We start from the raw sequence: 13,134 nt of genomic DNA, 5'->3' as shown, positions 1-13,134 counted from the left end.
ACGGTAAAAAAAAAAGATCTGGAAACCAGAAAGACACAATCAACGGTAACAGCCGCTTCGTCTCATGGCTTTAATGTTCGCTATGTCAGAATTTCTCTAGCAAATGCGTTTGCATCTCCCATCTCCCTCAAAAACGAAAAAAGCGAGCGTAAAAACATTTTTGCAAATTAATGGTTATTATTTCGAAATTTGCCGTTTCCATCACTCGTTTTTGATGCGTAACTTAAAAATGTGCATTAAACCAGGGTAATGGAAACCCGGCTAATGACAAAAGATTGCAGACGGCAACTGCACCACAGACAAAATAACAGCAATATTTTTTATTTCAAATGCTGTCTTGCACGTATATCAATGCATGTTTAACAACATGATGCATTTAAATCCTCTTGTCAAATAAACTTTAATCTTATAACTTAAAGTTTCAGGTACCTGCATACACTTCCACTAAAGCACGGTATGAACGTGGCTCCATAGGCCAATACGTAAATAGAATAGAGCATCTGTATAATCTGTGTAAATTGTTCAGTCACTAAAACAATAAAATGCATTAAGAGCTACAGCTAATATCGATTATTTCTGCGCAGCTTAATTTGTCAATGAATTTTTAAGGGAAAGTACATGCCACCGATCTCACACAGTATCACATGACACTACAGGATGCCATATAAAACCAAACTGACTTAAAACACGCAACAGCAGAAAAGTCCTTTGGGCTGGAAAAGGAGTAAGGAAACGGTGACATCACGATCCCTGATGTCACCCGCAGACAACAGAAGTAAAACCATGTGAATGACAGAATATTAGCCTGCGTGTAGATCATCACTCATATGAACGTGCTCCGGGGGCAAAGCCGTAAAATAATCCACTTCCATAATGATCTGACTAACAAGGTGTGGAGTTACACAGATAATAGATAGCATAAACCGCCTGTTGAGACCCATTTGCCCAGGGCAGCAAAGTCCGATGTAAGCTGTGTGAAAAATGCTGGTCAATGCCGCATGCAGAGAGGAAACTCTATTAAACACTGTAGTTCACACACCCACAGCAAACAGCCTGTGCTTCCCTCCGCAACACACTTTGCCAACCATACCCTTATTAAACAAGGGACCGAAGAGAGAAAGTAAAGAGAGAGAGAGAGCGAGAGAAAGAGGGGGTGGAGAGTAGAAAGAGTAGAAACTCTCAATGGACTCAAAAAGCTCCATTCAAAGTGTTTTAAAGAATGTTCAATTGAGTTCTCAATCTTATCACAATCATACACATATGCATTTAAGAAAGGCCTGTTACACTAACACTGTCAACTACAAACATAACACTTGTGTCAAAGCATCATAATTCAAACACTTCCTGTGCATGCAATACACGAGTATTTAAGATTAGACAAACTCTTCTGTTCTATCATCCCAAACTCCACAAACTCCTACCTCTCCATGGATATATCCGTTTTCCTGCTCGGCTAAGACGCCGGTGGTCCCGTGACCAGAGCACGGAGCGGCGGCAGTCATCTTTTCTCTCTCTCTCTCCGACTGACAAAGTAACTGAGGGAGAGAGAGCAAGTGGCGCCCACTCTTCTCCTCTCCCCACCTCCTTGCTATTCACAGGCAAATGCAAGTCTAAATACCAGATGGGTCTGCCCCAGCAACTTCACTAGAGGGGACAGAGGGGGGTCGAAGCCGGGGAGAGAAGGGGGATGGGACAGGAGGGTGTCTGTCAACAACACTACAAAGAACCTCACTAGAGAGGGCAAAGGAGAGAGGGGAGCACGGGAGACCAAAACTTGGCACAGTGGTGCTAACTGGGCCGTGTGAACCCGTAAGAGTGAAAAATCCGGAGGAGATGGACTAGGTAAAATTGTGCTAAGCAAACCAGATGTGACGATATACACGGATGGGATGCATGCTTGCTATATGACAAAACTGCAGGAAATTATGTATTGTAATCATGTGAGGTCAATGGTCAAAATTCAATAGTACACAGATGTGTATTATTTTGATATCATTTTTTGTGTGTAGTTGAGCAAGTTGTTATAATGATGACATGGAGAGAGAACAGCAGAAGGTGTGTGGGGAAAGAGTTTGTTCCTTGGAGACATGAAAGTATCAATAACACGATCAATACCCAACCGCTCACAGTATGTTGCGTGCGCACACAATTCTAATACACCAACTGCTGCATATGTCAGGGCTTTATAAAATAAACATTTGAATAAAACTCAAATCTGCATTTAATGCTTTTATTAGTCTTCACTCATATAACAGAAACTAACAGTATTTGTATGGATCTTTTAATAAACAGGAAAAGTAAAGTAAAACGAATCACATTTGAATAATTTATTACTTAAGCCTATTTTGCATTATGACATTAAATAAATTATAGTTAAGGATATTTTCTACAATTCTCATCTTTAGAAGTCCTATTACATTAACACAGTAAAAGAGACTTTTAGAGAGAGAAGAGAGAAAAAATATATACACCATTTTAAACACTATTAAAATACCATTGGGAATAATGTAAATTATCTAGACATGGAAATAAAAACTGGGAAACACTGCATTTCCATAACCTTTATGGAAAACACACTATGTAGCACAAGTATATCAATTTAAAATGATATATTTTTAAACGGTTGCAATGTAACTTAGCCATGTTTTCATGAGATCCATCCATTTACACAGTGGGAGAGGCATAAATCGGCTCATCCTCTTGGTCAGAGGTCTATAGAGTGTTAACTCTGTTCTTTACTAAAGGGCTGTCTTATTATCATTATAATGATACATTATAATGAAACACAGAGGAGCCATTTCCCTTGCCTTTCAGTGTGTGGTGCTAATGTATGTGTTTTGTCCTGAAACCATAAAGGACAAATGAGGAAAGTTTCCTCCTACACACAGAGGCTAATAGAGGAAGAAAAGATGTTTGGCATTTCTGTCTTGATGAAATCAACTAACCCCACATTAACTGCGAGCTGTAAAGAAAAGTTTAAACCTTAATACTACACCTTCTCTGTGGGCATGTAGTCCGACTGTCACTTCACCCTCATTCTTTCATCAAACAACAGGAATCATTACAGTGATTCCTCTCTCTCTCTCTACAGTTTTGCACACACAGACCATCAGGAGCAGAAAGGATTCACACATCGGCCTCTACTGTCTCCTGTGCCCCAGGGCACATGCTCACAGCTCGCCTGTCACCTTCTGCACCGCTGGCTGCTGTGATTGTCTGCAGGGCTCTGATCCAGACAATAGATTGTCAATATTATGTTTGTCACCCAATGTGTGTCAGTGAGCTCAAAGAGGGCTCGGTAAGGTCAGAGTGAATTCATTCATTCATCACATTCACTTCTGCTGTTTGTTTTGGAGTCAAACCTATATAGGTCACACATAAGTGAAATTTCTTTCAATTGACATTATTTGGCCGTTCTTCCTTTGAAAGAACCACAGAGAGAAGGGTCAGGAAAACATTAATTAAAACCAATGTCACATGTGATAACCACTAAACCACTGTTTATCTAAAGAGACCTTTGAATGAATTTAATATAAAAGTCTTGCAATATACACTATGTTTTTTAAAGTCCCACTGACTGGATTTGATCATTTTATCACTGAAAACTCATCTTTAAGCATTAAAATAGCATAAGTTAATATTCCATTCCAATTTCATGTGTTATATTTTGGTAATTTAAATGTACAAGAAATTCAAAATGTATTTTTATGGAGAGTGTTATTAATAGTGTTATTAATAGCAGCAAAGAAGGCTATTACTCGGCTATTACTTCCACTATGGAAGACTGGAGAGGAATTATATCTGAGATACAAAGGATGGAATCGCTCACTTTTACATTAAGACTGAAAAAACAAAAGGGAGTGAGTTTATGGAAAAGGTGGATGGATTATGTGGATGCAGAAGAATAGAAGTTCAAAATCTCAGTAAACTGTATTTAGTTACTAAGTAATGTAGAACTGTGCAAAGGGATACCGTACTGTACTGTACTGTGTATATATATATACTGTATAGGGTTATTTATATACTGTGTATATATATATTTTTTTCCTTTTTTTCTTCTTGTGTTCTTTCTACATCTGTTGTATTTTCTTTTTTTCTGTTTGTTGTTCCAAAGAGTTTTAAGCAGGATATTGTATAGTATAATCCTTAATGGAAGTCAGGTGAGAAAATTGTATTCAATTTCACAAAAACTTTGTACAATTGTATACTTGATTTCTGCTAAAAACTATTACAAAAAATATATATATGAAAAAAATAGCATATGTAAAAGTTTGATAATCTGTGATAATTTTTTATGCCGTAAAGGAGCATTGTGGAGATATTAGTGGCATCTAGTGGAGAGGTTGCGAATTGCAATCAACGGCACACTCCACCCCCCCTTTCGAAGCACTACGGTGGCTGACACAAGCTTTTCTGTCAGCCACCGTTGTCACAGTTTGCTTCAGAAGGAGATAACGTATTTACGCAACATGTTCTGTAAAGCAGTTTGTCCATTTAAGGCTACTGTAGAAACAACAACAAAACTAACGAAGGCATTGGCCGATAAAGTATGGGGCCGTAACGGAGGCATTGGCCGCTTAGACGGACATATTATAAATGCGAATGCACGCAACGCGAATGCAAAAGACACGTATGCATGCACCCATCCCCCCTACACCCCCCCCCCATCGTCGACAGATTCGGTGGAAATGCCAGGGCAAATTTTTCTTCCCAGTCCAGCCCTGTTGAGCATCCGATAGTTCCAAACATTGCACTGAAGCCCATTCATTTCAGTGTCTCCCAAACGGATTTGCTGTACATTTGGTGAAATAACTGCATGTTTTTACATTTGAATGATTTGGCAGTTGAAATTAAATGTTTAAATTAAACCCAAAGACTGATCTTATATTCATATTACAAGATAAAATGCTGCTATAAATGCAGTCAACGTAATAATCTATGTAGACAATGTGCTCATATTTAGCTAAATTTATGCAAATACAGTTGCTGTTATCCGTCCCGCTAAAATCCATTTAAATAGGTTGACAGCACGGATTTGTTTGGAACTATTGAGGGCTCCATGAACCGCGAGATCGAGTGTTGTAACTCTCATATTCAACGGCTCTGGGTTTATCCTAAAGCAACTAAAAACACCACATTGACATAAACAACGCTAAAAATGTAATTTTCATCCCCGGGGATATTTTAAAAGTTTTAAAATAATACTAAATGTAAAATGCTAACTTTGTTACTGTTCATTTTTTCCTTCGTTTGTGTAAGTTGTGTATAGTTGTCCCGCTTATCATAGCTTCAGAATGAAGTGTCTCCTCTCCTGTGGGTTTAATTCAGCCTCAGCTGTCATATCACACATTGTTTTCGATGACCACAATCAACACCACCCAGGCTGGACCGGTTGCTAGGTAACACGCTTAAACAGCCATCGTCTAAATCTGGGATGGGCCAGTCTGTCATCGAAGACAAATCAAGCCCTACAGCCCTGGATGTGGAGACTTACAACACACACACAAAACCAAAGCAGAGGCTCTGGGACTTTCAATGGTTATCCATGTGTAACACACATATGCACGCACACACACACACACACACACACACACACACGTTTATATTCACACAATGCTCACATAAGACTAATATACTTATACAATGTGATTCAATCCACACATCTAGTGAAAGGCATAAGTCCAGTAAAGCCCAGCACAGCTGATGTGGTAATTCAATGATATGCGTGTGCTAATAAAAATAAGCCAGTAAGCAAGTAAAACGATGCCAGTGAGTTCCACAAGTGTCATTCTGCTGAGAACATCTTAACAAAACAACACAAAGACTGCAGTGCTGCATGCCACTGATCTCAGACCTGTGAAGACAGCCTCAGGAATTAAGAGTTGAGTATGACACTGCAGTGAAATCAGCTTTACTTTATTCCCTGCCCTGTTGTAACTAGTTAATAACACAAAATCTGTCATGCGGATGACATTTGTCAATATGCCAACAGATGGCAGGAGAGGGTTAGATGAGGTCGCCATGCCAACAGGGCAAGGAGATTGCGTATGGATGTAATGACGAGTCAGGAAAAAGAACTACGATTATGCTAATGATAAAATCGGATAGTGGTCAGCCAACAAGACCATCTGTCCCTACTGGGAAGAGGGAGGGGGGCACTGAAGACTAAAGCGTGCACCACTGACCCAGTGCCACTATAGAGAAACACAAGGAACTGTTCATGATGGTCTGATCCCAGAGACAATTGTGTGTGTATGCGTTTGTTTGCCTGACATTACTACATGTCAGGGATTTCTGTAATAGATGGTGCCTAAGAAACACTGCATTCTTCTCTGAAGAGCTGGGATTGTAAAAAACATTAGTCACCTGTCAGAAAGCCTGATGGAAATCTAACAATAAATTACTTGATGCAAGTCGCACCTTCTAAAAAGGATATAGTATATATTTTGATATATTTTAACCCAGGAAAGCCATGTGTCAATGATATAACAATCTGAAAGTATGAAAATGTAGACTTCTATTCACAGAGGTATTGTACTCATAGACACTTGCATTGAACTGGTCTCGGCTTCTTTGTCTTATAACTTAAAACGGCATTAAAAACATTTCTTGTAAATACACATTTGTATACACATTGTATTTATATTAATTTATATACATTTTGTTATTTTCGCGTCTGGGTAGATGCTAACTGTGATTCATTGGCTCTGTACTGGTGAGTCTAATCTTAAAAAAAAAGAACAACCAGTGGAGAATATGAGCAGTTGCACATATGATATTATGATCATTTACCTTATCAAAGAACTCGTAGAGTCTAACAGTCTTGTGGATTTTTTCCTTGGTGTCTTCCACTCGCTGGGAGAAACTGTGCAGGTGGACCCAGAAAGAACGTACTTTCACCTCGTACACCTGGAGTTCTGCCGAGGAGATGTCTTCCCACTTCTCTAAACGCTTAAGCAGAGCTTCACCGCTCTTACAGTGCTCCTAAACACACACACACACACACACACACACACACACACACCCAGTTTGACACAGTGAAACGGTATGAATAAGGTGACTAGATTTAAACAGTCACAAACACCCTGAAGCTTGTGTTGACACAATTAAGCAAATGTTTGACTGCTGTGGTAAAATTTTACCTTAAGATCTCACACTCAATACAAACAGGCACTTGTTAAGAAAATACAAGAACTATGCAGGCTGGCGAGGGGAAAAGGTGCAGCGTGAAGTGTGTTTAATAAGAGTTGACTTACGTATGCGGCCGTGTAAAAATCTTTGAAGACAGTCTGTTTATGATGTAGCTGCTCCAAGGAATCTTCCAGTTCACCGAGTGTCTTCAGACGGGACTCGCCCACCTCCTCTATCCACTGACTCACCTAAGAGATAACACAACACACACAAACACATCCGATTTGGCCTAAATGACTCTGTGTACATGAATTCAAACGTGATGCATGTGTAGTTGTGACTGATTTTGGCTCTGTTACATTGTGTTCTGTGTGGCAGTACATTTTGACACATATGTGATCAGCTGAAATGTGAGCACACAAAAACATCAATCTGATACAGACGCTGTGGTGCCTGATTTAACTTTCTCATGGTTTGCATGAGAGTGCGTTTGTGTGATTTGAGAATCTGGTTCAGCAATTTCTACTATGTTCATGCCAATGTTTTTTCACTTTCTGCCTGCTGGGCACAATCAGTCATTAAAACAATGAGATGAATAAGTCACCAAGAGTGAGTGTGTTTATCTTAGCTAGGATGTTTATGAAAGTTGGTTGCATTTTAGCAAGTATTCTCCATTTGTCTTGTGCTATAGGTAACTAAGAAAAAACCGTAGGAAAAACTATTGCTATAAATACCCATAAAAGAACTTAAAAGACATCTGGTAATAAACTGACCAGATGTGCAGTCATGGTAAGACAAAGACGACTTATTGAGAAAGTTGAATTACAAATGATATTAACAGCATAACAATTTGAGTAAATATTTACAAGACTTAGTATTTGTTTGTCCCCTTTCTGCTTCTATGAGTGCATGCAAGCAAGCTGGCATGAGAAATGAAGTGGTGACATTCTTTAATAGCTAGATAAATCTTAACCTGAAACACAAAGAAATATTGTCTCATCCAGCGAGCATGGATAGTACGTTGTTATTGTCACCAGTTACAAAGAGAATTTAGAACAACAAGTACAAAGCTTCAGTCCTCACCTCTGTGAATCCCTCCTCCAGAATCTTAAACTCCATGATGAATTCCAGTTCCTGTGTGCATTTGTTGGATAGCATCACCAGCCTGTGAACCAACTCGTCCACTTGGTTATACAGATGTCCTGCATTCTCAATGGCATCTCTACAACACAAACACAGAGGGTGTCTTTAGTATATTAAATATAAAAACTGCCCAGATATTGAGCTAAGTTTGATAGTAGTTCCGGAGAGGAACCGAATGAAAACACTGAATGCAGGTCTGTGATCCCACTGGCTAAGACTTTCTAACAGACCACACTGACTGGATGAGACATTCAAAGATTGAATGCTGTCCTGCTGCCATGTGTGTGCATGTGTTGTGTGTGTGTGTGTGAGAGAGAGAGAATACAAAGACTAAAAGAGAAATACTGAGTGAAACTTGACTGTTGTGAATGCATGTCAACACTATGTCTGGAAATTTCTTAATTTTATGCATGCACATTTGCGAGATGTGACTTGACTTGAAGGCATGTGTAAATGTCAAAGGCATTGTATAAAGCAACAGTGGTTGATGTCTACTGGATGACTCCATCTCTGCTGTAGCTCACTTACACACTACTGTATTGTGCTCTAGTCAAACATTCATACAACGTTTCCCCTCAATGATATCCCAACTCAGTCAAACAGTTATTCAATCTATGCACATGCTTATCCACTCACACATCACCCACAACATGAATGTCAATATTAACATCCAGACTTCAAAACTTTGATAAGGTATTTGGCAGTCAAAACATGTGGCACTGATCAAATAAACATGATTTTAGACTATTTCGAGTAGTACAGATGACTTTTATAGCACAATCTTCAGAGTTAGCTAGGGTTCTGCTGAAGGTTTAGAGCTGCACAATGAGCGGCACAAGAGGCTAATCAGTGCCCCCGGAAACCCACCAATTATTCACAGTACACACCCAAAGCAAACACTGCCTATCACAGTATGCAGGCCATATCAAAGACATTCCAACGAAAGAGAATGACAAAAAAGAGGGAGCGAGAGATAAGAGTCAAAGATGGATGTATGAAAAATAAAAAAAGGCCTAAGTGCCAGATCAATAAAGCATTTAGTCATAGTACTGGTGCTTGTTAAAATAAAAGAGCAGAATAAAGGGGTTTTATTACAGCTGAATTATTTATTTTTACACTCTCTCAAAATATATATACTGTACATATGAAGAGTTTGGTTCCAAAATGCGATAAACGCCATTTAAAAAAAAAAGCGTTTCCGCCAAAAATCTGTATTGTATCAGGTCGGTACTGAAAAGTCACTTTTTAATTTTACGCAAGATGCGATATAAGCCGTGTTATTCTGTCATGTTTTCTCCCTTTCTTTCCAAACCGCAGTATAAATTATGCCAGTCTCACTTCTCTGCAGAACGCGATATATCCGCTCAACCAATCACAGCACACACCATCCACGCATTGTAAACAGTACTGGCGGCGCTCTGAATATGGTCGGCATCCTAGTTTCCCTGATCTACTTTGTACTTTGTGTTCAACAAACAAACACAAAAATGAATAATTTTGACGGCATTGATGAACCTGTGCTGGTTTCTGCGGTGGGGAAGAAACGCAAGACATCGAAATTTTATCATTTACGTGAGGAGATTAAGACGAGGCACTAATTTATAGCATTAAAAAGATGACCAGTTGAATTCATTTTAGGAGCGATGACTGATTGAATGTGTTTTTAGTCTAGTGCCTGTACGTAAGATTAGTATTGTACTGAGTTCTGAGGCTGTCATATGTGGATCAACTCACTTTGTTGTGTATTTTCAACAGTTTCAATAAGAAAAATAACTTTTATATTGATTCAATGGATTTATTGCATTTTGAAAAAAAATGATCGGTTTTTATAATAAATCTTTTAAAATCAAAATTTGAATTTTTTATGTTACTAGAACCTTAAGATGCTGTGAAACTTTGAAACAGAAAATAGTGGTTTTCATCTTCTTTGTAAAGAAAACACATTTTTACTCAAATTAATCAATATGGATTTATAGTGTTTTGGAACCAAACTCTTCATATATACAAATAGAATCTTTCAGCATTACAGAGGAAACTTACAAAGGCAAAGAATTTGACGATTGGGATCCTGAATTAGGAACCTTGATACATTTCTGGAAGCATTAAAACAATACATAAAAAGTGTCTGAATTATCAAGCCCATGCAATAGCTTTGCTAGACATGTAACGAATGGTATCACCTTCCCAAAATAACTAAAAAACAGACTTCAATCATGGTGTTTATTTGCCTGTAAATGATCATATAAGTAAAACTATTGGGGGAAAATAAGCAAAATAATCACATCTAGTGATTTAAAGGGAATTCTGGTTCATTTGATTCATTTTCAAATCCTTTATGTAAATAAATGTTTCTTTGTGTCCTGTTTATGTAAACTTAAAAAAAACTGCAGGTTGTCAAAAGCACTGGTGAGTAATAGCGCCATCATTTCAGTCAGTGAAAAACGAAGAGGTCATAGTTCACCTTTACGATCCAAAGGAAGTGTTAAGAAGACAAAGTCTAGACTGATAGATGTTATGTGTGAAAGAATCAGTGTCACCAACACAGAAAAAGAGAGAAAGAACAAGCCGGATTTGTTCACTATTGTCCAGTGCTTTAGAAGGCGTCACACCTGTGAGATTGAGTCTTTGTGTGTCCGTCAGCATTCAGGTGATGTGCTAGTGTGTGAACAGTTCAGCTAAGGTTTCATTTTGGAAGCAAATGAGCAACTTTAGAACATGCACAGCCCTACAACTTAACTTTTACAAAACTCACCAAGAAAATGTGATAATGAAACCAAATACGCATTTAAACATCAGAAACAGCAAGTACAAATTCACTAAACTGTTGTGGCACTCGATTCACTCAGTTTGTGAAAATCCAGATCTTGCAAATTGTGCATAATTCTTTAGACAAATCAGATGCTAACTGTCTGTAGCACTATCACAATATTGCACTATTTATTTGAGCAGTAAGACATATCTTCCATGTTCAGTTATACAGCCCCAAACAGTTCACATTTTGTTGCTATTCTATTCAATGCTGAAATTACACAAAAATTACACAGTGTACACACTTTTAATATAATAGTATTGCACAAATTTTCTCGTATAATCCATTGCAAAAAGTAACATCGTGTGCAGGATCTGTGTGGGCCTACTGATGACAGACATCAAAATGAATGACACTGAAATCATTCATAGGAGACCCTCATGAACACTGGGCTCAAAGTGTTTATACTGTATATCCGAGCAGGAGGGCACAAAGCCAGCATATACATGCCTGCATGTTTAAAGAAAGTCAAACAGGATGTAGCACAAATGCCCCACTGCATCCAAACTAGACCATTTTATCAGGCACATGTGCAAACTGGTGTCTGTTTAGGTCTGAGATTATGTGTGTATGTTTCAGGATGAAAATAATTATTTTTAAAAATATTTACACTCCCTCAACCCAACCCTGATCATTAGAGGCTTAAACACGCTCTCACCATTTTTTCTCAGATGTATTTAATGTCTTTCATTTTTTGCGATTTGATGGTCTTCTCTCACCTGTAGTCTTCTGTCAGGCTGACGCTGGTCTCTTCCTTCCGCAGACGGGACAGAGCAGCTCCTCCCTCCAGCTGCAGCCGCACCAGCCGGCTGTCTTCCAGAACATTCCTCATCAGTTCTCTGTACTTATTCAACAAAATCTGAGCTTCCTACAAACACACACACGTACACTTATCATTATAAACTCAATGTTAAAAGTTCAGACAAATCTACTCACTTTACTATTACTAATTTTCACATTTTATAAAACTGGAAGAATTTAAAAATTATTAAAATGCAATGCAAAACTATACTGACTCCTAAAAAGTGGTTTCGTAAAGAAATTCTAACATACTCAAAATCTACAGCTGTCTACAAAACAATATTAACCATTTAAAAACAAAGGTTTATATCAAAAGGTTATTTCAATCACATGAAACATGGTAGAGTATAATGTATGCACATCTCCTCTCCACTTCCCTACATTGCTCACACACACCTGCACACCTTGTTATTATGCACGCACATCACGTCTACTGTTCTCACTAAATAATACCAGCAAACACACCCCATCATTACGGTCCTGTCCCACAATTATCTCCATGGACTTACAGCATAATACATGTGCCAGCTTTAGCAGCACGCACAAGCACACAAGCACACACACACACACACACGCACACACGCACACACACACACGCACGCACGCACACACACGCACGCACGCACGCAACCACGCATGCCACGCCACACACACACACACACACACACCACACACCACACACACCCACGCACACACACGTCTGGTTACTATCCCGTGGGGACAGTCCATAGGCGTAATGTTTTTATACTGTACAAACTGTATATTCTATCCCCTATCCCTAACCCTATCCCTAAACCTAAAGATCATAGAACACTTTTTGCATTTTTAGATTTAAAAAAAATATTGTTCTGTACAATTTATTAGCTTTTTTGCCCATGAGGACCTCAATTTTGGTCCCCACGGTGACACGAGTCCCCATGTGTTGGTGTGCGTTCAGGTTTGGGTCCCCGCCGGGATATACAAACATGAACACACACACACACATAGGGTTTCTACGTTTTATGGGGACTTTCCATGGTGGCCATAATAATTTTTATACTGTACAAACTGCATATTCTATCCACTAACCCTAAACTGCATTTTTACATTTACAAATAAACATCATTTAGTTTGATTGATAAGCTGTTTTCCTCATGGGGACCAAAAAAGCCCCCACAAGGTCAATACTGGTCTTACTACCTTTGTGGGGGTCATTTGGTCCTCACACTGAAGTTTACCAGGACCACACACACACGCATGCAGACACATAC

General features: G+C 38.7%; 1 protein-coding gene across 4 annotated transcripts in view; it reads right to left on the bottom strand.

Moving 5' to 3' along the window:
• plekhg4 (pleckstrin homology domain containing, family G (with RhoGef domain) member 4) overlaps nucleotides 1–13,134 on the bottom strand; it is a 71,856-nt gene that overhangs the window by 17,672 nt on the left and 41,050 nt on the right. For all 4 annotated transcript variants that reach the window (XM_057333965.1, XM_057333948.1, XM_057333956.1 and 1 more), the window contains exons 10-13: nucleotides 11,803–11,951; nucleotides 8,215–8,353; nucleotides 7,257–7,379; nucleotides 6,793–6,984 (exon numbers count right to left, since the gene is read on the bottom strand). In XM_057333965.1, coding sequence (XP_057189948.1) covers nucleotides 6,793–6,984; nucleotides 7,257–7,379; nucleotides 8,215–8,353; nucleotides 11,803–11,951 — 603 coding nt within the window. The remainder of the gene's footprint in view (nucleotides 1–6,792; nucleotides 6,985–7,256; nucleotides 7,380–8,214; nucleotides 8,354–11,802; nucleotides 11,952–13,134) is intronic.

The sequence above is a fragment of the Triplophysa rosa genome, linkage group LG1 (genome assembly GCF_024868665.1).
Source record: "Triplophysa rosa linkage group LG1, Trosa_1v2, whole genome shotgun sequence".
NCBI lineage: Eukaryota > Metazoa > Chordata > Actinopteri > Cypriniformes > Nemacheilidae > Triplophysa > Triplophysa rosa.
This window is presented reverse-complemented; position numbering and strand designations above follow the sequence as displayed.